The sequence below is a fragment of the Opisthorchis viverrini genome (genome assembly GCF_000715545.1).
Source record: "Opisthorchis viverrini unplaced genomic scaffold opera_v5_405, whole genome shotgun sequence".
In the NCBI taxonomy this organism is placed as follows: domain Eukaryota; kingdom Metazoa; phylum Platyhelminthes; class Trematoda; order Opisthorchiida; family Opisthorchiidae; genus Opisthorchis; species Opisthorchis viverrini.
This window is the reverse complement of record NW_008752063.1, coordinates 297,308-324,749: the sequence shown is the minus strand read 5'-3', so window position 1 is coordinate 324,749 and position 27,442 is coordinate 297,308. Positions and strand designations below refer to the sequence as shown.

General features: G+C 45.9%; 2 protein-coding genes across 2 annotated transcripts in view; both read left to right on the top strand.

Moving 5' to 3' along the window:
• T265_10774 (hypothetical protein) overlaps window positions 1-1,119 on the top strand; it is a gene marked incomplete at both ends in the record, with an annotated part of 7,264 nt that extends 6,145 nt beyond the window's left edge. The window contains one exon of the mRNA XM_009177241.1: window positions 853-1,119. Within this exon, the coding sequence (XP_009175505.1) occupies window positions 853-1,119 (267 nt within the window). The remainder of the gene's footprint in view (window positions 1-852) is intronic.
• An 8,725-nt stretch (window positions 1,120-9,844) lies between these two features.
• T265_10773 (hypothetical protein) overlaps window positions 9,845-27,442 on the top strand; it is a gene marked incomplete at both ends in the record, with an annotated part of 20,769 nt that continues 3,171 nt past the window's right edge. The window contains 10 exons of the mRNA XM_009177240.1: window positions 9,845-10,188; window positions 11,309-11,538; window positions 16,793-16,909; window positions 19,196-19,288; window positions 19,647-19,757; window positions 21,197-21,562; window positions 23,178-23,386; window positions 24,082-24,286; window positions 25,165-25,499; window positions 26,962-27,036. Of these exons, the coding sequence (XP_009175504.1) occupies window positions 16,841-16,909; window positions 19,196-19,288; window positions 19,647-19,757; window positions 21,197-21,562; window positions 23,178-23,386; window positions 24,082-24,286; window positions 25,165-25,499; window positions 26,962-27,036 (1,463 nt within the window). The remainder of the gene's footprint in view (window positions 10,189-11,308; window positions 11,539-16,792; window positions 16,910-19,195; window positions 19,289-19,646; window positions 19,758-21,196; window positions 21,563-23,177; window positions 23,387-24,081; window positions 24,287-25,164; window positions 25,500-26,961; window positions 27,037-27,442) is intronic.

The following is a 27,442-nucleotide window of genomic DNA, read 5'->3' as shown; positions in this document are numbered from 1 at the left end:
ATCCAAAAGGACACTCTTGTATTTGTGTGCTTCAGGCGCAGAGAATTTATTAGCACGTGCAAATAGGAAATCCTGTCTTTTGCTTTGGATACTCGCCAGCTGGTTATTCGCAGCACAAGGTAACCTTCACCTCATAATACTGCACGGTTTACGCTAAAGCCCTTGTTTTCTGGGCATCCTTCCCGAAAATTGTGCCAAGAGGACATCCATCAAAACTTGGCATATTTCTTTGACTTTGGTATCTCTGTCACTCAATGATGATATGGTTTTGCATGCTACCTTCGTACCGACCCAAATGAATTGGTACATGGTCCCTGCTCATCATCAAGAGCTGCTCACGATCGACAAAGGTGCAGTGATGACCTCGAGTCACCACTGGTTTATTCCGTTTGCACACCGAAAGTCCGGTGTAGTCCAAAGGCATTTCCTGATCATTTATTTGAAGAAATTTATTTATTGTTGGTCATAAGGCTGGATAAGACATTCCTAGAGATGCAAAAGCGCTTAAGGCAGTGGTCATTCTCCAGAAAGCTAATGTACATGACATATCAGCCGTAAATTCATCGGGCTGAAAACGAGCGCAATGACAAATTTCTGAATAAGTTGTAGGGAAACTGATGGTCTGAGAACGTAAAAATAGAGCCACCGAACTTGGGCGAAAAGCAGTTTGGAAGTGAGTTCATTAAATAGGGTATTAGTGGACATCTATCGTAGGCCATGACAAGCTGTCAAAAAAATCTTCATAACGCTTATAAGAACGGGAGGCAAAATAAAAGCCCGACATTTTTGAACAGCATGAAAAATGATGGGACCTCATGATCATATAACCAGCCGATTTCATCCTATTCATAGTTCCATGTGAGCTTCAAAACTGTGATAGTCACAACTAGTCATAGGACACTCATCATCATCTATATCATCATCATCGAGGGCATGACATCAGTGTTCAACACCGAGCTTCACTGTCGTACCTGCCTGCTACCCATAGTAAAAACCGAGCCATTATCCATGCGGGCCGATAGCAACCAGATTCCAGCTGTGCAAGACTTTAACGGCCAATGGCGGCCCGTCATACTCGTAACTGTAGTCGATATAACCTACCTGGGCTACTTATCGTAATTGCAAGGTCTGTGTCTATGTGCAACGCTGAGTATGAAGCTCAAACTATGCCCAGTGGCCCAGTTCAATTGCCAACGACGACCCGTCATACTCATGACTATACTCGATGCCACCTGCCGAGACTACTTATAGTGGCTGCCAGACCGATGCATATGCTCGTAGCTGACTATAATGTCCCAACTATACATAACAGACTAATCCAACGACCAACGCAGCCCTTCATATCCGTACGCCGCCCACCTGCCAACACTCCATGCCTGGAAAATACACAAAGTCCTTTAAAAAATCGCATTTCTATTCATTGGTTGCATCGGTACAAACATAATATGTGATCGATCCAGTTCTTAGTTTTTCACTCGATAGGGTTTCTGAAAAAATGTGCAATCAATTACGACTGGTATACATCTTCCGCGATATCGCTTAAAACACAATTACACAAAATTATAAGGGCTACATCACCAAGTGCCTAATAAATATCCGTCCAAAATTACCGGTCGGTGTCTGCGCTGAACACGGGGACTCTCTGTTATAAAAGTAAACTCACTATTTGCTCAATCAGTCCACGTAGTGATAACGAGAGAGCACTGTGTGCATTGATGATTCGATGGCAGGTTTCCGTAATCCTATGAGTTACGGGGCACGGCGAAGCTAAAGCTAAATAGGGGTGTTTAGTTGTCAGTCGTAGGACCAAATGGCGTAGACTTGGGCCCTGAGGTCCACGAGCCACACGCGTCCTCAAACGTGCACCCATGGATGTAACCGTAGCGAAGGTCTAGTGAGTGGGCGGGTGCCTGGCATCAAATCCGCTGATTTAGGGCGCTATATCCAAGTTTACTCGATTTCTGCCCATCAATGCCGATACAATGCAGCTTAATAAAATCGACAGTTCGGTCTTCCTCATCGAAACTCGCAATAATCACTTACTCAATTATATTGGTAATACAGCCAACAAGCAGCACCCTTCTGGGCTTTATCCAATTCACTGTTCATGTTGAAGTATTGCAACCCATCTTCACTTCTGAAATCATTTCCACTATATCCGAATAAATGGGCTTGTAAGATAGCCAAAACTGATTCGATCCAACTGTCCCAGATAATGAGGATGATTTAGCTGGAGACCGCAACGACACATTTTTCAGTGGAAATCCCCGGTGCACAACGCTGCCGCAAAGATAGAAAAAATTTTCATATAAACGTTCGCAATCAAATTGCCCAGCTCAGTGAACAAGCCAACGACCATCTGCGCTACCTGAACTACCGACATTTTCCTCTACAGAAACCAAAGACTTCGCGCACAGGGTCCAATTAACAGTTGGGCACAGATAATTGGCCTTTGTGGTGCAGTGTGTGATGCTAGCATGTGCTGTGAAAGGGAACGCGCCAAGCGGCTCTTTCCAGGTATGCCATTTGGTGAAATATGTCTGATTTTGTTGCCAGTTTTGGCCAGGCACCGTTCGACCACCCCTCTAAACGAGATTAACAGTTTTGTGGTTAGCATTTCGAGTGCTCATGGCGGGAGATGCATTCTTTGTTGTCGAACAAACCGTGCAGCGTTCGAAAAAACTTAGAACACGCATATTTTGATGATCTATGCAAGTTTGTTGTTAAACTGTGGAGTTTTCAATTGTACTCGCGAAATATGCTTGGACAATATCCGACAGCTGAGGGAACCCAGCTGACTCACACGACTAGCACACGGCTAGGTGTCCACGATGTCTAATTAGCTGGCCAAAGCGTGTCGATCCGTCTTCACCGGGGAAAAGCCCCAAATTGTGCGACATTGGAAGCTGAATTGTTTTGGTCCTTTTGATTAGTATATGTCTCGCTCGCAAGCGTATGGCCTTCTTAGTGCGGAGTGTTCATTTATATATTGACGTCCTGAACTACGAGGAAGATACGCTACGTTATCAAAATATCAGGCTGTCAAAGTCGGAGGAATACTTATCCTATAGAGAGAGCACTTCAGCGGCAATAATCTCATGTTTGCTAACAAAACGCCTTCTTCAACGGCTGATTCGCACTGCGTGACTCGTTTTAGCTTGGTGCCTATAAACTATGACCATCTAGGAACACGACGATTACCTGAAATGCATCATGTTTCATAACCAAACGTACAGTATGGAGTTGGTGGGCCCTCCATGAGTCGCATGAAATCATGTCGTCTCTCTCCTATGCCTGGCTCTCTATAGGCTGTTGGCCGCACTACGAAAACGGCCCATCCCAGATTGTGCGTGTACAGGCTATTTGCGGATGATATGTAAACAATGGGTCGCACACGGCGGCTAGAACTTGATTGGCCTTTTGGTTTCTGACCAATCAGGGCCGTGTTTGGCGGTGGATCGGCCAGCGGCCCATCCTTTTGAGAAAACCACGTGCGAATTCCGCCAACGGCTGCTACAACGTTTAACTAGGGACTGTAGAGCGGTTTGGGCGTAGGATCCCGCTTAACAGGGTTTAAAGGTAGTTTGACCTTTGATCCATTGGTCACTGACTTCGGGTACATTCGGAATAAGTGTGTTGGTGGCTGGTTCATACAGGAAAGTTGTGGGGCACCAACTAACCTACAAGCACATATTTTATCTAGGTCGTGTTGCATAATTCCATGCTATGAGTTGTCATGTTCATGGAGAAGTCTGCCGAAACATCTTTCCCCTCTGCACGGAGATCTACTCGATTAATCGAGGAGTAAGAATTCTTACTCCTCAGCGACATGCAGTGGCCCTATTTGGGTATGACCGTATGACATGTGCCATCAGCCTGCTACTCACAAGGAATAATGAAAAATATGTTTCTCAAAGTCGAAGCAGCTACTGTAAGAAGACAGCATCCTTTCAACCTGGCGCTGATGAGTGTCAATCGACCGGTGGCGTGTTTACTGGGGATTCCACAGTAGAAACTGCTCTTGTTTCAGCACGTCAACCACCCCAGGTTGTCGAGACATGGGAGTATTGTACTTCAAATGAGCAGTTACTCTGAGAGTTACGGCTTCAGTTTCTGTATCTCACGCTTCCAGGTTCCATAAGCCCACCTGTGAAAACGGTTCTTGGGGCGACATCTCATCCCCCAAAACTTTGAAAAAATACAACAGAAGACATTGAAACCGGTCCCGTAATCTCCCCGGAGAATGATATAGTGGAGTCACTCTCCAGCTACTACAAAATACTCAATGTATCTTGTGTCATGAAGCAGTGTACCACAAGGATAATCACCATACTTCATAAAGGCGGCAGAGACAAATGCAAACTGCAAATTGACCACTCTTCCTTATCTTATTCAAATTCAGTCAGTAGTGGCAAATCAACTGTGAGCATAGCCAGTGTTGCCCCTGCCGTGGATTCAGGAGACCAAGGTGTTGTCCAGCTGACGTGTTTAGTGTGTCTGTTTACGGCTTGGTCACGGACAACGGAAATAGTCTACTTCGGATGTGTGCCGGTCATAAACTGTTGCTTTGTGGTACCGATTTCCGGAGATCGTTCGACAATCATCATCATCATAGACAGCATGACATCAGTGTTCAACACCGATGCTTCACTGCCGTACCGTTTGACGATGTGTATCAACGAACCATCCCCGAATCCAGACAGGCCACGTTGCTAACAGTTAACGGTGAAGTGGTCGGTGACTGACTGCCGATTCTCCTAGAATGGCTCAGTGGTTAGAGCGTGAATTTAGAGAATCGGTAATGGTGCCCGTTTTCAATAAAGGGGCGCGTGGTGAGTGGTAACCACAGGGGGATCAGCTTGGTTCTGCTTCTTGACTTCCCTTTCTAGGCCTGGGAAACTTGGTAATACCCCAGTCCTCGTGCCTCCCTTTGGTGGCATGGCAGTTAGGCACCGAAAAGATGCTACGACTGAAGGATTTTCTTCTCCTGGGATAACCGTGAGGACTGCAACTGTGCGCTTTTCCTCAGCTTTGTTTCATAGCGTTTTTTTGGTACCTATACTCATGATGGTGATGATGGCACTCTTGGTTGTTAGGAGGCTCATTACCCAAAAATCAAATGGACCCATCAGAATCTGCACCTCCAACGCCTACCAGCTGGGCTGACGTCAGATGTTGACAGTCGCTGGAAACAGATATCCAAAGCTGGAACCTCTATGTGCTTTATAACGTAGCGAATCTCATCCGCTCTTTGGAGCTCCGATAGGGCTTTGACTTTGCCGTAGGCCCCTTGACCGATTCTTTCTGTTCACAACCCAACTCGATGCACCACCCGGCGCCAGGTGAAACAGCATGCGTACAGACAGGGAAGCTTAATGGACCTAAAAAGGCTGCAGAGATGTTGGGTGCAAAAAATACTGGAAATATCCACAGGCTGTGTAGTGGGAGTCGATGACTTAGTTGATCGATTATTGATCCGTTGAGTAGAATGAGGAGACTCCGCCTAAGGATAGGCTTTATTCAACATATAAGCACAATATAGGCTGAAATGACAAGTGAAAGTGAATTAATGGAAATAGCAGTAGAGCGTAACTTTCACTACAGGCTGTTTTACTGGATTCGTTCGACTGGTCCTCAGAAGTCCCCCGTTTGCGAAACCGTCAGAAACAAAACTCATTCTGTGATATCCAACAATGGAGAAGTTTTGAACCGTTGGGCATAGCATCTCGAACGAAAACGCAGTTGACCACTTGTCACCACTAATTCGGAAGGCCGGCCTTCAACAGAAAGGTTGAGTGTGAGCATGGAACCCACTTCAGTCTCAGAAGTGTCCGAGTGTACATTCCTACTCAAACACTTTTTTGTTGCTGGCCTTGAAAGCTTTTCGCCTGCTCTGTTCAAGGATGGCGGTGGATTCTACAGCTACTACCTGTCTTATCCATTTGGATCTATTCGGGCGAAAGAGACCATCCCAGATAACTGGGGGAGTCGATAATAGTACCCATTTTCAAAAATGGTACCCACAATAGATGTAGTAATGACGGGGCGTCGGTTTCATTTACATTGTGACAAGTCTCTGGTGTCATCAATCATCATTTCAGCTGTAAAAACCGCGTATTTATCGTACAGTGGTTGTAGCTTTCACAATTTTAGTTCACCGATGATTTGGGGAGATGGGCTAGGTAACTGCGCATTGGAGGTGGGGGGTGATAAATTGGTACACACATACAGCACTGTCAGTGGACTGTTACGTGGGGGATTGGGAAGGGAGCTATGCACTGAAGGCAATAGCTTAGATGCACGAGCGCCATTGAGGGCGCGACTGGGCCGTATCTGAGTGCCCGTCTTGGGGTCCCCATCCAGGAAGACGGCAGTGACTACCGCAGCTGAGTACGCTGGTAATGACTTTTATACGTCGCTGCCAAGTCAGTGTTTGACCGCCTCTAGCTTGTTTCCATCCTTCACGTGGTTGTGTGAAAACAACCCTTCGAGGAAGTGGGTCGACTGGCATATGGAGCATGTGACCAGGCCAGCGCAATATGTGGACAGTGGTCAGTTTATCTATCGTGTGCGAGATATTCCTTCCGAAAACTATTCGATAAACTTCGGCATTACCTATCTGGTGTTCTCACCAGACTCGGGCAATGTTCCGAAGACATCGATGGTCAAACACCGGAAGTCTTTTGACGTCCTCGACGCGCAGCGACTAGGTTTCTAGTCCGTATAGTAATATGGAGCGCACCACAGCATTGTAAACTCGACCCCTGATAGAGAAGCCGGTGTCACGCCTACACCACAGCTGACCCAGGTTCACAAAAGGCATTCCCAATCCGGATCGAAATATCGTCTTTGCAAGACCACCGGGACTGATACAGCTGCCTAGGTAAACAAATTTGTCTACTACCTCAATCGGTTCATCCGCAAGCAAGAGGCTAGGGTTCGAGCCCACCCAGTCTTGGAATAGCACTTTACACTTTGCAGATGTGAAGCGCATGCCAAATCGTGAGGCGGGATTAATAAGATTACTTAATATTGTTTACATTACCACAGGGTCAAATCCAAGAAGAGCTATGTCGTCTGTGTACTCGATATCTATGAGCGAATTCTCAGAGCACGTTGATCTCACAAGCACTAGAGGCTGGTAGTGAGTATTCCATAATCAGTGGTGAAGTTGAAGAGGAAACGTGAACGAGGTCAGCCCTGCCTGACACCACTTGATGTGGTGAACTCAGGCTAGAGCTTCCCGTAGACCTTCACACATACAGCGCCTTAAAAAGGGTCAAGAATTTATGGGGACGCCTTGGCTCCACAGGCACTGCCACAGGCCCTTTCAGCTTTCAGGGCAGCCTTGGGATTAAGAAACAATGATTGGTTGCTGTAAGCAGTTTCGCTGTTCAGGAATCTGTCGGAAGTTGAAGATATGATCGATGCAGCCTCTTGCAGGACGGAACCCAGCTCGGTTTTCACGGATCTGCTTCTCCCTGTGTTCAGTCAACCTTCGAAGGATAAGGCCGGAGAGCACTTTCGATGCCGCGGCTAACAAGCTGATGCCACGGTGGTTTTCACACGACCTCCGCACACCCCTTTTGAAGATAGGACTGTCGACTGCAGGCACTTTCTCTTCATTCCATGTCGCACCAATTAATCTTGTTAGATTGGACATCGGGAATTTTCCGCCTCCTTCGAAGAGGGCTGGACAGAGGCCGTCCGGTCCTGGTGCCTTCTCACGTTTCAGTACGGATATTTCGTACTTTATTTCCTCCGACGGACGATTAAGGTTTACGTTCCGCTCGCCCGTGTGCATTATCTGTACAGGCTGTGTCGCAGCAGGCCAGCTAAATTGCTCTGTGAAGTGTTCTGCCCATCTTCCCAGTCGATGTTTTTGCGAGTGAATCAATGAGCCATCTTCTTCACTTATCGTTTCACTGACCGTTGCTTTCCTGGGGCCAGTCGATCGTAGCAGTTGATATAGGGCACTGCTGTTTCCAATAGCAAATGCCTTCTCCTTCTCCCAAACTTCTGATGTCCACCAGAGCTCTCGGTCTTTCCTTAGGCTCTGCACTATTAGGCGTTTGAGAGATTTGCGCGCGCCGTCGTACTCGTTGCCCGCTGGTATAGCTTTCCTGGCATCAGTCATGGATAGCGATCTCGGCGACATCCAGGGGTCTTGGGGTCGAATTGGAGAAGTCGGACAGACAGCACTGAACGTCGCTAACATAGTTCCTTTCACATTTTGCCACGCTTCATCCACATGTTCATTACCACCATAGTATTCGCTTGCCGTGGAGGGTTGTTGGGCTAGCTCGGGTCGATACTGTTGAGGTATGGTATTTCTTCGAAGATATTGGAGTGGCATTCTTGCTGACTTGCGAGGGCCTGAAGGGAAACGAACTGTCAGGCGTGCACGCACTATGGCGTGATCGGAATCAGGTGGTGTGCCCCAAGAGGAATGGCAATCTTGAATTGTGGCTCTGCACTGGTGGCTGAGGGGGCGAGATGGCCCGAGTAGGCAGAGCGCGAATTTACCGACCGGAAGGTTCGTGGTTCGAACCCGACCTTCTCCTCTCGACTTCCCCTGTCTAGGCTTGGGCAACCTGGCAGTATCCCAGCCCTCGTGCAACCTTCGGGTAGTATGGCAGTTAGGCACCGAAAGGGTGTTACAGCTGAACGATTCTGGTGGCTGATGACCAGGTGATCCAACTAGGTCTGCGGTAGATTTTCAGTTGGGGTGAACATGATACGAGCACAAACATGGCAGTGCTGAGCGCCTGTGCTCTGATGCATCGCTAACTTACTGCGCACTGTTGATGTCACCGGATTGTTGACGAAGCATTTGCAACCAAGTTATCCAGCTCATTGACTACAACAGCCACATACGCAATCCGAGCTGCAGATATTCCCTTCGAAAGCACACTGCTTACAGGCAATCAGCGGCAAACCACCCTCTTGCTGAATACTCTTACTTCACTACCCCACAACCATTGTACAACACGCCGCTTCATTGTAGGAAGAGTAAAAAGGTAGAGGGAGTGGGTGCAACAATATCGTAAAGGCACATAGAGGCGCCTACGCTTTCGGGAACTTGCTGGACAATCTGGATAGGTACAGACAATAACGGCATCAAAATCCGCTGGCAATCGTACATTGTAGCATCTCTAACAAAACGTAAGGTCCTCCTCCCGAAAGTTGGGTCACGCTGGCAGTACTTGGATATTTCACTATTTCTTCCACGCCCTTCTGTCAAATCTATGGCTCACGACTTCTCCGCTTGTCTTATTTAAATTCAGGCGGGAGTGCAAAAGCCGAACCCCTCTACAGATAAATATTGATAGTATCACAGGTTCCATCTCCGGAACAGCTAAAAAAAACACAATGGGTCATTATATTACGATCCTCCACAATGCTGACGGGAGCACACTGGTTGACCTGGGACATACAGCAAGCCGCATTTCTCCGGTGATTTGTTTGGCGAGTATCGTGGTTTTCGTTTGATGCCTTCTAATATCTGCACTATTTTCGCTTAATCTGACTCTTTCATTTGCAGCGTTTTGCTGGTCACCGTCGAATTTTATTGGAGTACAATGCTTCAACAGTTTGAGTATACCCGCAACATTCCTGATCCGGCCGTCGAGTGGTCCGATTTATTGGAGGGATCTCCAATCATTATTGACAACGGTTCGCTGTCACTGTGTTTGTTGACGTTCTGTTGGTGTAGGGTCTTTCGAATGTCGCGCAGGCTACGCAGCTTATACCCATCCGCATATGGTTTTCCGGAATTTTATCTACAGACCTCGAATGTCAAAGGCAAATCCTATGATGTTTAAAAACCGTAGGCTTAGACTATTTTAGTGGGTAATGATATCGTCGAACCGGACGCCGTCGGACATCTCTTGAAGTCTCCATTTATCGAAAGTCTTCTGACGGGCATTGACGTTCAAGAGCACGTTTTTGACCACATTTTTGATCGTCTAAGCATCCATTCAGCCTCCGTCGACCACCCCTTAATCGTCAACGAAATTCTATGTAATCCCAAGCTCTGTCGTTCACGTACGTCATACTACTCTCAATCTTAATTTTTTTTAGAGTTAACTGAATTACTCTTTGAAACATACGGTATCAAGAAGCTTGGCTACTATGTGGATGCGCTGGCATCGTACCACGAGAATTGCAGCAGGGAAGGTATCACAGGTAGTTAGAAACGTTTTGTTTTGCATCGTTAGTCCGTTTGCATTCGGTTCGTCTGTTAGCAGGTTGTTTCTTCTTTTAGTTCGCGAATGCGGAATACTTTGCCTTTTCTTAAGGAGTTTGAAGCTTAACTGTCTAGTTACCTTCGAGATTGAGATATCTCAGTGGTTAATGTGTGACGCTATTAATGGAAAGGTCCTTAGTTTGAGCTCAACACAGGTTTATCACTACTATTCTCTAGGCTTTGGCAATATTTCATTATTTCATCTCTAGTGCCTTCTTTGAGTTGCATTGCAGCTATGGATCGAAAGAGTGCCATAGCTCGACTCTGGTTGCCCTACCTATAATGCAGGTGAACCCATTTAATCTCTACATTTGTGCGGTGCGCTTAATGACTGGAGGATAGGCAGCTCACAGCAGTGATGCATCAGTGTCAACACTGATGTTGCTGTCTTTGATGATAGTGATGATGATCATAGCACCAAGCTCCTGTGGGCGTACGTATCACGTCCAATACGTTCAACAACCGGAAAGACCAATGTCCGCACACTCGTTCCTTAATGTTCGACAAAACCTCGTATGGGGGCTCCCATGTATCAGCTTGTGCATGCCGTTGGCACGACTCCGATTGTAGCATTTAAAAGTATTTCAGTTAGATCAAATGTGTCTTAGTAAACCATCATGATATCTCGCACGCTGCTAGTTAGCAAAGCTTTTTCAGATATCGATTCCATTCTAGTTGTCCATGGATTACCTGTAGACCTAGCCACTCGTCTTTCTTCTTGATGTTGCTAATCCAGTGATGATGCAGATCTTGACACGATTTCGAGACCAAAACTTCCCATTGGGGACTAACGAACTGAGAGTCGGTGTATCAATCACGCTTCATGTAACCTAAGGCATTCATGTAGGAGCCACTCTGAAAAGCCACCCTCTACAAATAGTATTTGGCATGATGTTTTCGTGTTGAGGATCAATTAAGTTGCCTCAGAATATCCTCAAATTCTTTGGGCGGAATTTCACAACTAGTTCGTGGGCTTCGACAAATGCACTCATTTGCGTATCAATTTGGTTCATGGGCTATTATTGAAACACAACTTTTCACATGCACCCCCGTGTTCAGATAATGGATCCTCTCCTTTTGATTGCCTATTGATTTCGTTTGGACACCAAAGTAGCCATCTGATTCCCGTCTCATCAACGGCCTCTGGGCATCCAGTATGCTTCCAACCCGTACTCCCGGCTGCTCGTCGTTTGAATGTTGGTGGTGCTCACGTCAGTTGGCTGGTACAGCGCTTTTTGCAGCTCAAGTACCCGTGCCACACAGAACGTATCACATTCGGACTGGCCGAGGTCAGTTGTAACTTCATACAACTTTGTGCACGTCTTAGTTGTAATACCGGTCTATTATTGAAATCCGACCCACTCGCCGGTTGTCGCCCCGTTAATCGTAGTTCAACAATAGAAGGGATGACCTCACGCCGTAGCCGTGCGGGCCGATGTACTTTACTCTCGGGATTCCAAAGTAATTGAAACGATCGAATTCCAACACCTTGTTGTTTTTCTATGTTTGGATTTGAATCGTTGGCCCATGTTCGTCGTGAAGATGGAACGTGATTGACTCCTGGCATTGTCGAATAGGATATACTGGCAATCGAACTTCACAGAACGGCTTGCGTAATATCATGCAAGCTTTGCGTGTCATTTAGGGACGGATCTCTGCTTTCGTCAGTGTGCCTCAATAGTACACCCACAATTATTCAGTTAAATAGTATAGTGTTTCCGAACTACAGCAGCCGTCATTACAACATCCTCCCATTCATTCAACTTTTCCTCTACTGGAGGCCGGTATTGGGATACTTTGCCTTTGAATGACCAACAGGAATAGTCCTTCGTCACAATGTAGTGCAAGACTTTGGCCACTTTTGGATATCCGCCCCTTTAGTATGTCCGCTTTTGTCACGGCTGGCACCGAAGCGTAGCTGAGGAAGTCGCATCTGTGTTCGCATTCGAGTTTTCGATCACTGCAGGTGACGGCCCAAATAGCTTTTTCTATTTAAACAGCTGACCTTTATTGGCTTCGAGATTGCACCATTCAACTCATGGATGGTCCGCAACGGTGCTCCGAGATGTGCGTGACTTATGTATGTGAATTCGGGAAGCTAGAAATGGAAGGCCCCGTAGCTTTGCTACTATCCTCAATGGATTTCCTCATCTATTTTTTGTTTCTGACAGCTTTCCATTAACTGAGTTGTGTCCCGTGATATCTTTCTGACAAATGTGAACTTTGAGGAGAGGATAGTGCGTTTTTTATGTGGTGATCCAAAACCTCAGCCGAATTAGAGCTCCAGAAACCGCGTGCCACACATTCCCATCTGGTCCAGACGGAACATAACTCCTAAACGCAGCAAGCTATCCAGACTACCTAAACTGTTTCCAAAAGCACGTAAGAAGTTCAAACGGATCGTGTGTATATTTTTACGAAATTGCTCTAACTACTGCGTAAAACAAGGCCTCGAAACTAGTCACGTAAAAAATAAAGTGAAGTTTTAAATGAAAATGAGTAAAAAAAATCCTCACAGTGACACTCCATGGGTGATTTTTACTGTATGATTGCCGTCAAAACCAATTTTCCAACTCCTAACAAGTTCCCCGACCGATTTTTGTCACATTGACATGGTGGCCAAGTGTAGGTGTGGATGCTTCTTCATGGTGCAAACATGCCAGTAAGGTCAAAATGGGCAAATAAACAAAGCATTGAGCCCCCGTACTACTAATAACCGTAGTGCGAGGCGGTCTAGGCGAAAAGTCGTACCGTGCACTGCGATAGGAGCATGAATTCAGTAAAGCGCTTCCTCCAGGCCACCAGCTTTTCCCTGTTTGTTTAGCCAGCGATACTGCCTTCCTCCGATAAGGTATCCGAGACAACATTCGACTGACAGTCTCAAGACTGATCGAGTTAAGTAGATCGGAAGGAAATGCAGAATACAACGGTGATTAGGAACAGTCGAACTATTTTTCAACTTATCCGGAACACCGGGTCAAGAAAGCCGTCCGCCAGTGAACTCATTGCGGAGGAAGACGGCTCATTCCAAGTCCCTCCACCCGTTTCGATTGGCGTAACACTTTAGTTGGCTTGTGATGCTCATCAAAACGCTGAGCTTACCACCAGCTTCGCAACTGCTCGGTCCCAACCGAAACTGAAGTCAAAAAAGAAACTAGACCTTTGAAGTGAAACAAAGTAGTCGGTTCTGACTGTCTTCCCCCTGTCTTGTTGAAGGATGAAAGGGCGCTACTTCACAGTGTGACCAAGTAGGCAGATTATTTGAAAGACGAAGAAAGTGCCAACAGAGTGTCAGGTATTTGTTGTTCCTGGCTTGCAAAAGGTGAATGGTGACCAAGTGGCAGATTATTTGAAAGACGAAGAACGTGCCAACAGAGTGGCAGATATTTGTTGTTCCTGGTTTGCAAAAGGTGAATGAGGATCATCGGGGTATCCGCTTTGTGGTGATGGCTTCTGAATTGCTTACACGTAAATCCTACATAGGCTGCATGGCACTCGCAGGGGTTAGGGTCGTGAAAAACATGCTAGTTTCCGTATGCATCGACCACATCTTTACCTCACAACAGACTCTCGAACACCGTCACACCTATGGAGAGCCAACAGATGTTGTCATCATAGATATAAAAGCAGCGTTCGATTATGTCGTTTTGGGGCGGTGTTTATCCTTCACAGATTTTTAGACATTTTTGTAACGGTTGACCTATTCTTACACGCCATAGGTCCGTGGGAGTTTTTGGAGTGCACCAAAAGTGCTGGCCAATATTACCATTCATCATCCTTCCTCTTCATATTTGTAATCCAATTGATTATCGAAGGAACGGCTGATGTGTCTTCTGCATCTTGTGTAGAGCTTCTTGTCGGATGACTTTCTCGCCACATGGTTTGGATTCCATCCAGAAAAAAAATTAATTAACCTTAATAATGTTGTCACACATTTTGGTGTACGCGCTGCACGTCCAAAATGCAAAGTGCTATTACAAAACTGGACGAGTTCACCATCGACATTAGAGCCACTAGGGGTAGCATACAAATTTACTATCTGGGTAGTTGCATCACGTGGGATGGCAGAATTGCTAGAATCGTTAAACCCATTCTGCTTCCCATCAACCCTGTGGTTGATATGACTTCGATCTGCCGACGAAATACAGGGGGGGGGGTAGTGCGTCCAGTGTTGCTTTACGCTTATAAAGCATATGCGCTGAAAACAAGAGAATCCGCCGAATTTAACTGTGGTGACCCGGACTGGCGTACATGCGTAAAAGTTTCACGGTTAAAAAAATGAAACGAATTAAATAGTCAATTTAGTTGTCCAGCACGCTTGTAGAAGCAAACGTACACAGTACCTATGGGCTGGGAATTCACCAACTCCTCTGTTGAATGGTATAGCTGCGTCTAGAAGAAAATTCACGAACCATTGGGTCTCCTCTAAAAAAATACAATGTAGTGCAGTGAATGCCAATGGGATGCGCCAATCCCGAAACCGTCGAATTTTAGAGTTCCAAAGAGGACGTCTTTCCGGGTCTTATCGCGACTCATTTTGTGATGTTTCAGTCATTTCTTTCGAATCCTCTGGTTTTTTTTAGCTACTGAGGCTTCAACTTTTTAGGAAGCTAAACAGTCAAATACAGAAATCTCGCAAGCGGAAGCTAAGATAGCGGCCCTCTGGAAAGCCCAGAGCAGTGATCCCATCATCTATGGTGCGGGTCCTCGGGAGCCCAGTCGCAACAAAGGCTAAACACTCCCGTAATGGTCTGTTGTTAATGCAATTACTTCATTCCTAGGAGAGAAAGTTGGGATGCTGCATAACAATGCGGTTATCCTTCCCAAAGGACACTACCCCAAGTGGTCTCCTCCAGGGTAGAGTTAACTGTTGAATTGTGTGTCGGCGGAATAACTGAAAACGGTCTCTTGTGAAAACCGATCATTCATTAGGCCAACCTCCTCTGAGAGAGCAAGCTGTACCAAAGATCGACATCTATCATTAAGCACAATGTGGCCAACTTTGGTGCAGGTGGTTACAAGTAATGACTGCATCATTACGAGGTCGGCAAAATACAGTTCCTCATTGGAAAGCCTTGTCTGACGTCGCCACAACTTTTAAATCTTAGTGCTTTCCCTTCATTTCACACTATCGATGATGTGCACGCTTCATAAGTAAAAACAACAAACCGCCGGACATTGTTACAGTCTCTTTAGGGCGAGATGGATCTATGATTGGAGCACGAATTTACTGTACGGAAGGTCCGTGGTTCGAACTTGGCCTCTGCGTCTCGACTTTTCCTGTCTGGGCTTGGGCAACCTGGCAGTATCCCAGCCCTCATGCTTTCCTCAGGTGGCATGACAGCTAGGCACCGAAAAGGTACTACAGCTGAACGACAAAAGTCTCATCGAGGGTTGTACGCCCAGGGAATATGATAAGGATATCTTAGCTCACATTCAAACAGCGTTGGTACAACGGGTATATCTCACTGAAGGAACCACCATGAGAACGCATTATTATTATTGCCGCTTGTTTCTTCGAGGTTTTGAACGACCTCAACCAGTTCAGAAGAAACCACTTTAATTTAATCACCAGGAGTAGACTGGTGTGTTATGTAGGACGGTGTCAATTGACAGGACGGCGGTTGGAAAACAGAGGCTTGCTTCGCGGCATTCTGAATCCGATAAGATACCGGTGAGCTGGGCGCCGCTAACAACGGTGGATAATCGACCAAAACGAGTAAATTTACATATCTAAGGTTAACCTTAAACGTCCGTCACCTCCAGTACTTTGCTTGTTACCACCCCACCTTTCCTGAGGAATGTCACACATCTTGTGGTTAGGGAGTCTTAGACAGTCCTGGCGTACTCAAAAGTATTCATCGGGAAACTGAAATGCTGTTACCAACCATACGAACCTGAAACCATCAGGTGTATTAATCCCCATTCCCAAGTACAATACTCCTCCCTATAGGGACCTTTTCTGATGTTCATGGTGTCTTCCAGACGGTAGTCTTAATTGATGATGAAGATAAAAGTCCTGGAGCCTTGTGACTGAGGATGGAAAGCTGCAAGCAAGCTTACGGATGGGCCTTGATAGTATACGTCTGTTCGTGTATAAACCTCCGTAGGTTATAGAAGCTGCTATTAGCCAGTGTATCAAACGTCGCTTCAGTGACGCATTGGCTGTCTGCTGTGTTCGAAAAGCCGCGGAACTACTGGATCCTTTTTCCGAAAAGGAAATGACTTGTAGTTTGGCTAGATGATATTTGGTATTCGGCTTACCCTCTGTGCTGCCTTCCCAAGTGGCATTTATATTTTTTCAAATGGTACAAGGTTTGCAAAGAGGTGTTTTGTGTATTAAAGATGCTTTAAGAGGGTATCAGGGTCGTACTGCACTGGATTTAGTATTTCAGTGTCTCTCAAGAAGGAGCAGCCTCCCAACTAACACCAGTTTGCCCGGCCTTCGTGAGTGGACTTTGTTAGGGAGACTACTGTGTACACTTAAGAGAGCCGCATGCATCCAATCGTTACTATTGTTTTGGTATCTTCTTGGCCTTCCAGCACCTTGTGCACAATTTCGGAAAGGTACTGACCAACTATCGTGAGGAGATGACTCAATGGCGTGATCCAACGTTCCGCGCCGACCATACATTGAAGATCCAGCTCCCGTTCGTTCAGGTAAGGTAAATCTCTTCTTCATTCTCATCGTTAATATATGGTGGACTTCACGAAGGATTTGTCTGCTCTTGATACAGCCAAATGTCATCAAAAACAGGTTTGTTGTAGAACTGTTGCCTTGTGGACAGGTCAACAGGGATGTCCGTCAAAACGAACGCCACTATAGAATACACTAGTTGCCATCAGTGAAAACGGTCACCAGAATGAACACCTGTCTTACGAACACCCCGTACGTCCCGCAGATCTTTGGTGGAAGGGAGTATGTACTGAAAAGCAGATTTTGGAGACTGCAAACTGAAATTCTGAAGCTCACTGACATAAAATTGTTCCAGCCAATCGAAATCTGATTTCTTTCACTCCACGCTCGGCTCCAGTATAACTGGACTTCGCAAGGTCTAATATTGTACCTCTGGTCGTGTGTCTGTGAGCGGGTGCGAATTGGCGTCTTCTGCTGGCGCAAGGCTTAAGGCCAGTCAACGCTGGGCTGCCCCACCACTATCGCCCAATGTTGGCATAGCCCTGAGTGTAGTGGGATTCAGCCGCTGTGAATGTGCCCCCTAAGGGTGGACGGTCGCTGTTTTACTTGGTCATTTCGGTTCGCTTCAGCATAAAATGTATACCTCCAAGATAGGCTTCTTCCGGGCTTATTCGGCCTACCCGGGCATTCGCGTCAGCTATCAGAATCACGATATATGTACTGCCAGCTGACCGGGGCAACCGTGACGCATCTCCACCTGACCTACCTGGCTACGAGGGGCAGAGAGTACGCCATTGTTGCCTGACCCTCGATGACGCTACAGAGAGCAGATGCGTTTAGAGTCCCTATCTGGCTCAAAACAAGATTCGCTTTGTTTTCGGACCGCACTGTATAATGCGTCGGCGCTCACAGTCAACTGCCAGGTGGTCGGAGTGTTCGGTCTTTAAGGCTGACCTTTTCTTACCCTTTCAACCTTGAGCGAAGGCAGCATCACTGCCTCTATATATATGGATATTCTGGTCTGTTGAAGAAAACAGCTTACTGACCACTCTTGCGGTCACAGCGGACAGTACGAATCCACCCGTAGTCCATCTTTTAATGTAAGCCCACGCAGAACGGAGACTCGCTGTTCTTTTCTGGGCGGCTCCTCGTTGGCCTTCTCGGCATGGTGAAACCTCGGGGAACTGAATATCAGTTAGTGTAGCCTTCAGAACCACCTCGACAAGGTGACAGCGTCTGAATTTTTACATGAATTGGTACTGCAATGTAAGGGTAGAACCGAATTCAGGAGATTGGTATGTGGGAAAAACAGCTTAGCTGTGAAAACCTGCGGGATACCCCTGTGTTCATTCAAGTATTGTTTTTATTGCGTTTAACAAGAAGTGTGTTAGAGTTAAAAGAGCAACTAGGAAACCGACCAACAACTGGCTCATAAACGTACTTCCACGAAATGGGAAACAATCCGTGGACGATGAGCCTTGGGCCACAAGGATAGTTTCTGGTTGTCTGAGTTGATTGAAATACGCCATCTTCACTCTTTGGGTAAAAAACCAGTTCATAACATGGTGATAATAGGGAGATATTATTTCTCAAGCTCGGTTCCAAGTTGTAATCTCAACAGTTTAGTACGCGTTTTTGTGACGCCCTGCTTGTATCACGTCTCCAAAGCTTCACCCACCTTGTTGGAGATCACTTTGGTAGGAGCCGCATCAGATTCCTCACAACCTCGTGTTTTTCACTCTATTGGAGCTCGTGATGGCCCGTGATTAAGGCGCAAATCTGTCTATAGGAAGGTTCACGTCTCGAGCGCGGATTTTCAATTGCTCTTGTCCACTCGTCGACAACCTGACAGTATCTCAGTCCTCGGGTTTCCATCAGGTCGTACAGCACTATTTGTTAGACGGCTATCATGGATAAATAAGTTGAGATGATCTTTTCAAGTACAACTTTGATTTCTCTACAAAAGTGGGGTTGTGTGCAAAAAACTTCTGCTTTCCTACTCCCACCTCAGAGGACTCTACGGTCTGTCCTCCACACCGTCTTTTGATATGGTTTCCCGTAGTGTGTGGGCTTTCTGATCTGTCGGCTTTGGTAATCGGGTTGGACCCAGAGGAACGAAATTTCCAGTCGATCTTGCTTGTAGAACATGACACTGAGCGAGCTCAACTACCTGATCCTCCTTTACTAACGAAAAGGCTGTTAGTTCCACTAACCATCTCATATTTGAGTTATGAGGTCATCGAGCCAGTTGCACTGTGAATGCATGAAATGTTCGAAATGACATATAAGTGTGTTCCGTCTCTTGACAGTCCACCATGGAAGAATTCAACGCCGCTGTAGATCGGAAACGTGCTCAAAGCATTCGCATGCAGGATCTACATAGACGACGGCATTTGGATCAAGTAAGTCGGATGTGAACCGAGCGTTCTTAGAAGTGTGCTCCAATATGGAACTCCTTGTTGTCACATTCTGCGTTATGTTTATCGGGATTTAAAACACCACCGAGGCGACTCATACGACGACTCACGTAAGAAGGTGAACCGCTGCGACGCTCACCGTTCCCAATTCACCATTTCAATACTGCTCCGGTCTAATTTTCCTTAACTTATTTATGTGTATACTTTTCTAACCTGTCCTTCAGACCACTATACTCAGCCGTTTTAGTGGTTCCGAATCTCCATTTGTGGACTACCTCGGTTTTGAACGTTTTTATTGCGTGTACATCCAGTCTAGCTCAAAGCCTGTTTGTTAATGTTTCAGGTCGATGCGGCACGTGTTCGTCTGAATCGTCTATTGGCTCTACAAGACTTGATACAGCAACAGACATCACCCGAAGGAGATTCAGCATCCAATCTCACGACCGCTGTTAAAGTGCGTATTGTCTGTACTGTTTTTTCCATCCCACCGTTAGGAACTTCTTATTTTCAACTACCCCACGGATTTTTAGAACAAGCAATACGATGACGTGCCTGACATGATTTTGAGTTCGATTGTTTAAATGCGTAAATAATGAAAATGTTAACAGGTCATTTTTCAAAGGATTTCCAGTGCGAACCGCTCGAAGCAACGTTCTACTCCAGATGTGAATGCGCGATGTTGACCGATCACAAACAATTGGCCAGTGCGTGATTTCTTTACACAAAGTAACGTAACACTCGTCGATACCAGCAGGTTGGCTTTAGGCGGCCGGAATAGTTACTTTCGTCTTTAGTGTGTTTCTAACGCCCTGATGTTTCTGTAGTGAACCGGAAAAATACCGTCGTCGAGGGGTTTATAGAGCAAGGGGTTTCCCATCCAGTTCTTACTCAGATTGTGGGCAAGTGTCTTTTCACGGGCCCTAGCAATGGCAGTTTTCGTGAGCTGTTTCATCCATGAAAGTGCTCAATACCTCGGTAACTTTTTTACTTCCTGAGACAAAGAATATACGGTAGTTTCTTTTTAATATGATTCTCAAATAGCCGAACATCTACTGTATTGAAGGGAGCCATTAGGTGAAGGGAGTAGTATTGCTCGGGACAGTTCGGAGGCGGTGTTAACTCCTGAGCGATAGGTTCGGGCTCGAATCCATCCCTCGCATTTAGAATCCTATTACCTGGGCTTGGGTGACTTCACCGGGTTGTGTCCCAGTTAAACCTCGAAGTAGCGAGGAATCCCGTCAACGAACAGCTGCGTTTCCAGCGCAGTACGACTCCCTCATTCGCCACTCCATTCCTGCATCATGGTGCGGTAATCAGAGAGATAGTCTCATTTTTTGTCATGACTTTATTCATCATCATAATGATGCGTTCAACAACGTCATTTTTTTCAGAGTATGTTGAATATACCTCTGAAATTTGATACCTTGTAACCAGTGCATTCACTCGCGTCCCTTGTGAATAAAGGTTACTTTCACACCTTTTTGTTGGCATGCTTGCCGCAAGGTTCTAAAAAAGATTCTTGAGGAGTGAATGATGGATCGGGATGGAGACTGACCGATTCCAACGTTCACCACGCATCTGATTGTCAGTTGATGGATAGACCACATCGCTATACGTTTTCATCAGACGACCTTGGAAGTACCCCGTAATTATTTTGTGCACGGATACTCGGACTCTCTATTCGTCCGGTGTTTTTCGTGTGATTGTCGTATTCTGGCAGACAAGTAGATTCGTCCGTCGTCTCTGCATTTTAGATTGCTTTGATTCTTTGAATTCACTTTTCACGCTATTCTGTCTACCGTTGCGTCTGCCGCTCGGTTTTTGGCAATGCATACAACCATGCATAATCACTGAACCTTTTGGCAACATATTTCTACTATTGTTCCAACTTAGCGCGGTTTGGCTCGCATGGGACTCACTGATTACGCGAAGCTGAATAGCGAAATTGAATCTCTCCAAGCGAACATTTTCCGTCTCGAACAGCAAATCGCCAATGTTGTCGCTCCTACTCAACCAACATCTACCGATACTCAGGACTCCAGTCCCTCTGATCAAAAAACTGTTGCAGCAAACTTTTCTTCAATCGTACAACTCTTCGAGAACTCAGACGGTAAACCTCTCATATCCGAGCTTTCGGGTCATCTCAAACGCGCCACTGAACTCCTACAATCGTTAAGTCTGCCTGCAGCTGTTCAGGCTCAAATGACCGTCGCTCCTGCTCCGACCGACTCCAAGCTTAGTGAGAACAGATTAAAACAGGTGTGTTTGCACTGTCCTCTGTGAACTGCCTTTTTCGGATAATGCAATTTCTTATACTTGTGTTACATTCGTATCTGATACGATATTTATGCATCGAGGAAATATCAAACTTTCACCCTGGTCGCTAATGAAAACCGCATCTCAAATCCTTCACACTACTCATAAGATTGCTGAAAACTCTTCGACAACCCACAACCGGTTTCGTCCTTCTTGGGACTTATCGGGTAGGAGCAATCCCCGAGTTTCCGTCAACCTTATGTTCTAACTGACGAAAACTCGGGAACTGTGCCTACTTGATGAGCCCCAATCGGAGCGAAACCGATCGTGGGTTGTCAAAAAGTTTTCACCAACTTTGTGAATAATGTGTTGCGTCTGCACAATGTATTGTGTTATCTCGCATATCCCACCAACTAAAACACGAGGCGGCCGAGTGCAGCACCATTCAGTTGAAGAACAGCAAGAACAAAAGGCTCAGCTACCTTTCAAGTGAGTCTCCCGTAGAAACCAAATTGGTATGCAAGCGAGTATACATGCCGATCTTTGGTGTATTCTGTTTCGTATGAAATGAATATCATCTTTTTCTTCACTAATTCTAAGAGCTTCTCTATCATCGCACATTGTCAGAAAAAGCTAGGTGACGAGTAAAATTTTGCTGAAGTGAGCCTGGAAGACGATGGAGTCACCCAACCATTTTTCATGCTGTCATCGATCACAACACGAGTGGAAACGATGAGGTCGATGAAAAAACCCTAGAGGATTCAGTCGTTTCATTCAATTTCAACTTTTCTGCATTCGTTAAGATAGTTGCATTTCCAATCCGTCAAATATGTCTTAAGATACGATGATTCTCAGCAAAAATTGTAGCAAACTCTGGTTCTTTCAGTCTCATTGTATCTTCATCACGACAGTAGTTAGTAGGCCTCTTTTTACTCTCGGAGTATGGGACAGTATTTAGATGCCCGTGCCCCCTACAGGTTCCATAGTATCTATGAGCTGAACGTATGCCACAGGAGGCACACTTTTCTGCCATCGATTCCGGTCATGTGCTTTCCCTCATTTCAGCGCATACGCATTGGACAAGAGCTTGAAGCCACACGTGGTGATGACTTCTTGGTGAGTTTGGTTCGTTTCCTAATAGCCGGTTTCATTGTCCACTCTGGATCAGGGTTCCCCGCTCCTGACCCTGTGTGTGTGTGTAAACGTCACACGTTTCTTGACCACGTGCCGATGAATCGTCTTTTGCTTATGTTCTTCAGTTATGTGGAACAGTCGTCTAGCGTATCAACAAGCGACCTCTGGGTTTGCGTCTCCTCATAAGAACTTGAAGCGACTCCTGAAGAAGTGTGAATCTCGCTTTACCCTTCGTTATATTCGTTTTACGTAGTACGTCATTCGTTGGTTGGTGCAGTCGAATATTAGGTTAAAATATTGTGTCCAACCCGCATTCAGATATCGTTTTTCCGCAAACCCACATTTTGTCGTACAGCTTGCCTCAACTCACCACAAAAGCTGTGAAACTCTACCCGGATAGGATAGTCTTATCGGCTTACTTCGACCCTGAACGCTTCGGTTTGTTCAGATCATGATGCATGTGATTTTTTCGTTCCTGTCTTAGGCCTGGCTTATTTCTATCCGACATCGCCGCCAGAAGGTGGCAAAGAAACGTACTTCGCGTCAAAGCCGTATTGACCTTGCCACTGAAATCGGATTGCACGGCACCTTTAATGGTACTGGTGGACCCGAATCATCCAACGGCACTGGTCAACTAAAGCTCTCGGGGATGTCTGGAGATTTTGACAGACCAGATGCTTCCAAAGAAACACGGTACGTCTCCTAGTATCAGGTGCACTTTTCCGCTTTCCGTGTCTCTTAATCGTACTTTTTCGTTGTTGAAATTTCCCCATAGGTATCATATGGAATTAAGAGGTCTCGCGACCTGCACAGAAATTGCACCCCACCCCCGTGAGACACTCTGACATTCTGAATGAGCTATTGCAACACGAATGTTGTCTCCTTGTGTCTGTGTCACATTCTGTCTCATATGTATCCTTCTGTCAATGAGAATATTGACAATGTACTCACTATTCACCCATGCGTCAGTGGTTACCGAAGACCTCCCGGTACAGCTCCGACAGCCCGTGCATACTACTTATATTGGGAAGCTTCGGAAATCGGAGTGGTATAATCAGTGTTTGATCCCTCCCAGAGTGGTTACATCACAATGATATCTCTCCGTAATCTTCACCATTTTCTGAATCCCCAACGTAGACTCGTCTTTTGTTGTATTCGATCCTGGATGCGCCAATACGTTAAAATTCCCAGGAACGTCCACTGCATAGTTCGCATCACGTCTACTTAGGCTTTTCACAGAACAAATGAGCCTTGTGGATCCAGATCTTTAGTTACTCGCTTTTCTGCTATCCATGCGTATCAATCCGTACGAGAAAATTACGTCACTCTATCAGCGGTTCTATCTTGTGCATTTCAGCACTGTCGGTCTAACTGGAACTGGCGAGAAGGACGGGGCGTCGTCGGTTACAATTAGAAAAGATTCGTGCTAATGGCCGCCGGCTCAAACCAACTAGAGGACGAGGTGGAAAGTCTGCCTCGTCGGGCAAGTCTAAGACTCGTGGTCAGTCTCGTGGTAGGCCAGTTCGTGGAGGGGTCACCAGAGGACGCGGTGCCAAAACAGCCACGAAGCGAAGCCGAAGCACCCGTGAAGAGGTACGTGGCATAAAATTGTCGCTTGTCAGATACCCTGGAATTATGCAAATTAGCTGTGATGGTGGGTTTTGGTGAATTTCAGCGATGCTACTCGTCACTATGACCTGTGGTAGCGATGGAAAGTGAGATAACTTGGCTGATGACACTGTGCGATGGCCCATTAGCATGAAATTATCATTTCTTCGTTATCCTTCTTTTTGGATGAGCTGGAATATCGTCAGGAGTCCGAAACCCCTAGATTAGTGGACGATTGATGTCCTCAAGTTGCGCTCTTGGGTCTGAGCTGAGAACATAAAGCAAAAGGCGCCAGGTCAAATAAGCAATCCAATTTTTTGGGGATTATGTTGCTTCACTAGTTGCATTCCTCAACCTGGAGGACCAGTAGAATGTTTGATGGGTCTTTAACCGTTAAACAACCATGGATGCCGTGTGAGAACCCCTTGATATAGCTCAATAGGTTGTTACTGAAATATACAAACCATGGAGCCCGCGCTAAGGTCTAGTCTCTTCAAAACGTCTTGATATTTTTTCCGATGATTCTGGTTTTCAGGCGGCCTAACTCTATCTAATAAAATTCCTGACTGTCTTGCATTGGTAGGATTAAGGTTCCGAACTCGTTTTCGAAATATCCCTCATACCTTCAGATTGCCTGACCGCTTGAATAAGCGTGAAGAATAAGACCCCTGGGAATCGTTAGCTCCAGAGTGAGAGTTCCTGGGTATACTGTGTCTAAATTTTCTGGATATCCTGGAGTAATTCAGAGCTATACTAAATCAGACTCGATGACCTCCTAAGTCTAGCCCCGCTGAAACCTGATGTATTGCGAAACCCAACACACTCCTACGTACATTCTTCTAAATTTAAACTTTGCATTCAAGCCAGGAGCAGCATTCATCGACCGACCTATGGATAAGGAGCCAGGAACCATCGATTCAGCGGCCGATGAGATAACAGACTCTTGGACACTGGAACAACTGGAAGACACGGACGAAAATTCCACACTCAGAGTGTGGGATATGGATGCTGAGGACTCCAATAGTTGTCCCGTGCATCTTGAGGACTCGGAATTTCCAGCTAAATCACAAGTGACAGCAACCACGACCGCACCTTACCGCTGCGTTTCCGATGACCCGGGTGATGAGAGTGAAAATGAACGTGATCAACTTGCAGTATGTGACTGTCTTCTGGCGTTGTATGATCCGGAATCATCCAAGTACGTTCCTAATCATTCCTTGTTAACATGAACCCCATACTCTTCCGGTTCCTAAGCTCACACTTCCGTGTAGACGATAGATCGAATGAAGTCAACTTCAGAACGTACTTTGAAAGTCACATCTTTCATCCGTGTTTAATTCCTTCGGAGTAAATAATCTTAAGGCAGTCATCTACGGTGTCCAGAGTACCGGTAGGTTGAGTTTGTGAGTAGGATGTTAGCAAACTCAGTCCGGAGTGTAGTTTGCGAATGAACCTCTGGTGGTTTGTGTAGAAGCCTGAAATGCGGCGCCATTCATACTTCGCCGATCTACTGTTGTCGTTTTGTTCCTTCGAAACGGTTGTGTAACAGTCGAGTATAGCTCATTCTATTGTTTCCAGTGATGTGGAAACAGAAACTCCATTACCAGCTTCTCTCGCGGTCAAAGTTTATTTGGAACAGATGATCAGTGGAAAAAAAACTTTTCCAATTTGTCCTGCATGTGAACCAACTATCGCTCGATCCATTTGAAAGTCGCAATTAAATAAACAAAATTTCGTTGGATTAAGTGAGACTTATACTGAGAAATCGAAGTAGGGCTGAAATGGACCATGAAGATTTGTGCTGCCTCATATACTTCTTCTTGACAGTACTGTTGACCGGCATCACTCGAAGTTCGGATCACTGATAAAATTGGATGATAATCATTCAGAAAGAATCGAACAGGACTGCAAATGATGATTTTATGTGGCTGAGTATAAAATGGTAAAACGTTGCTTTTCATGGTATCTTATGATGGGTTGAAAAATATTCCGGAGCCCCGATGCTGGTTTTGTATTCTCCCTCCACACGTCTAGGGGTGGAGTCGTGCAACCAGAATTAAAGGACATGTGCAGTGATGAACCGAAAGAGCACAGCTAAATTTGCTAGAGATGTCTATTCTCAACTGTTTCGCAGCGAATGGTGTAGAAAAGGAAAGCTTATTCATTTTGATGGATGCGCTGTGATATCGTCTTCCTGAACTTGGGGAGTTACACGCAAGTCCCCTAGATCACACCAGCAGCTCCTTCAATTGAACCCATAAATCTCGGTATAGGCTTCAGAACCAGAACAGCCACATATTCCAAACCGTTGTCAGCCAATTGGCACTGACGTAATAAATAAGTCATGATGGTTCAGCTTTAGCATCACTTCGGTGCCTAGTTGCCATGCCGTCCGAAGGAAGCAAGAGGGCTGAGAGACTGGCAGGTTGTTCAAGCCGAGACAGAAGCGGTCGACATGCTAAGGATCGTTTAGAACCACAGACCTTCCGGTTCGTGTGTTCGCGCCCTAACAACTGTCAGCTGCTAACAGCTGATCATTAGACGGAATAATGCTGTCCTGTTCTAGGAATCGCACGTTTTGTATCTTGAAGACTCTGTTGCAGGCCACTACGTCCACTATGTGAAACAGTTTTGACGCCCTTTCATTATTTCTATTTCAGAGATATGGGAACTACGGATATGCAGATTCATCTGAACAACTATTACCAATTACAAGTGAATACCGAACTTCCACGGTGAGTGGCTTGTCTGATGGAGCCAATGCAACTGCCTACACCGTTTTGAGCAAATCAAAAACTGAATATTTCATTGTTATGTGTACTGATGCGCCAGCACGTTTTCAAGTAGGCCCACAGTTTAACCGGGTTTCCTTGTCCGCCTATAGTAAGACGTTTGACGCAAGTTGATATTCGCTCCTTTGTATATGTTTCACGAGCAGTTGGCCGCGGGCAGTCAGCTACCATTATCCACATAAAAATACTAATAATAATCGTTCAGCTGTAGCGCCTTTTCGGCGCCTATCTGCCCACGGAAAGAGTCGCGAGGGCTGGGATACTACCAGGTTGCCCAAGCCTCGACAAGATTAGTTGAGATGCTGAGGTTGGATTCGAACCACAGACTTTACGGTCTTTAAGCTGCCGC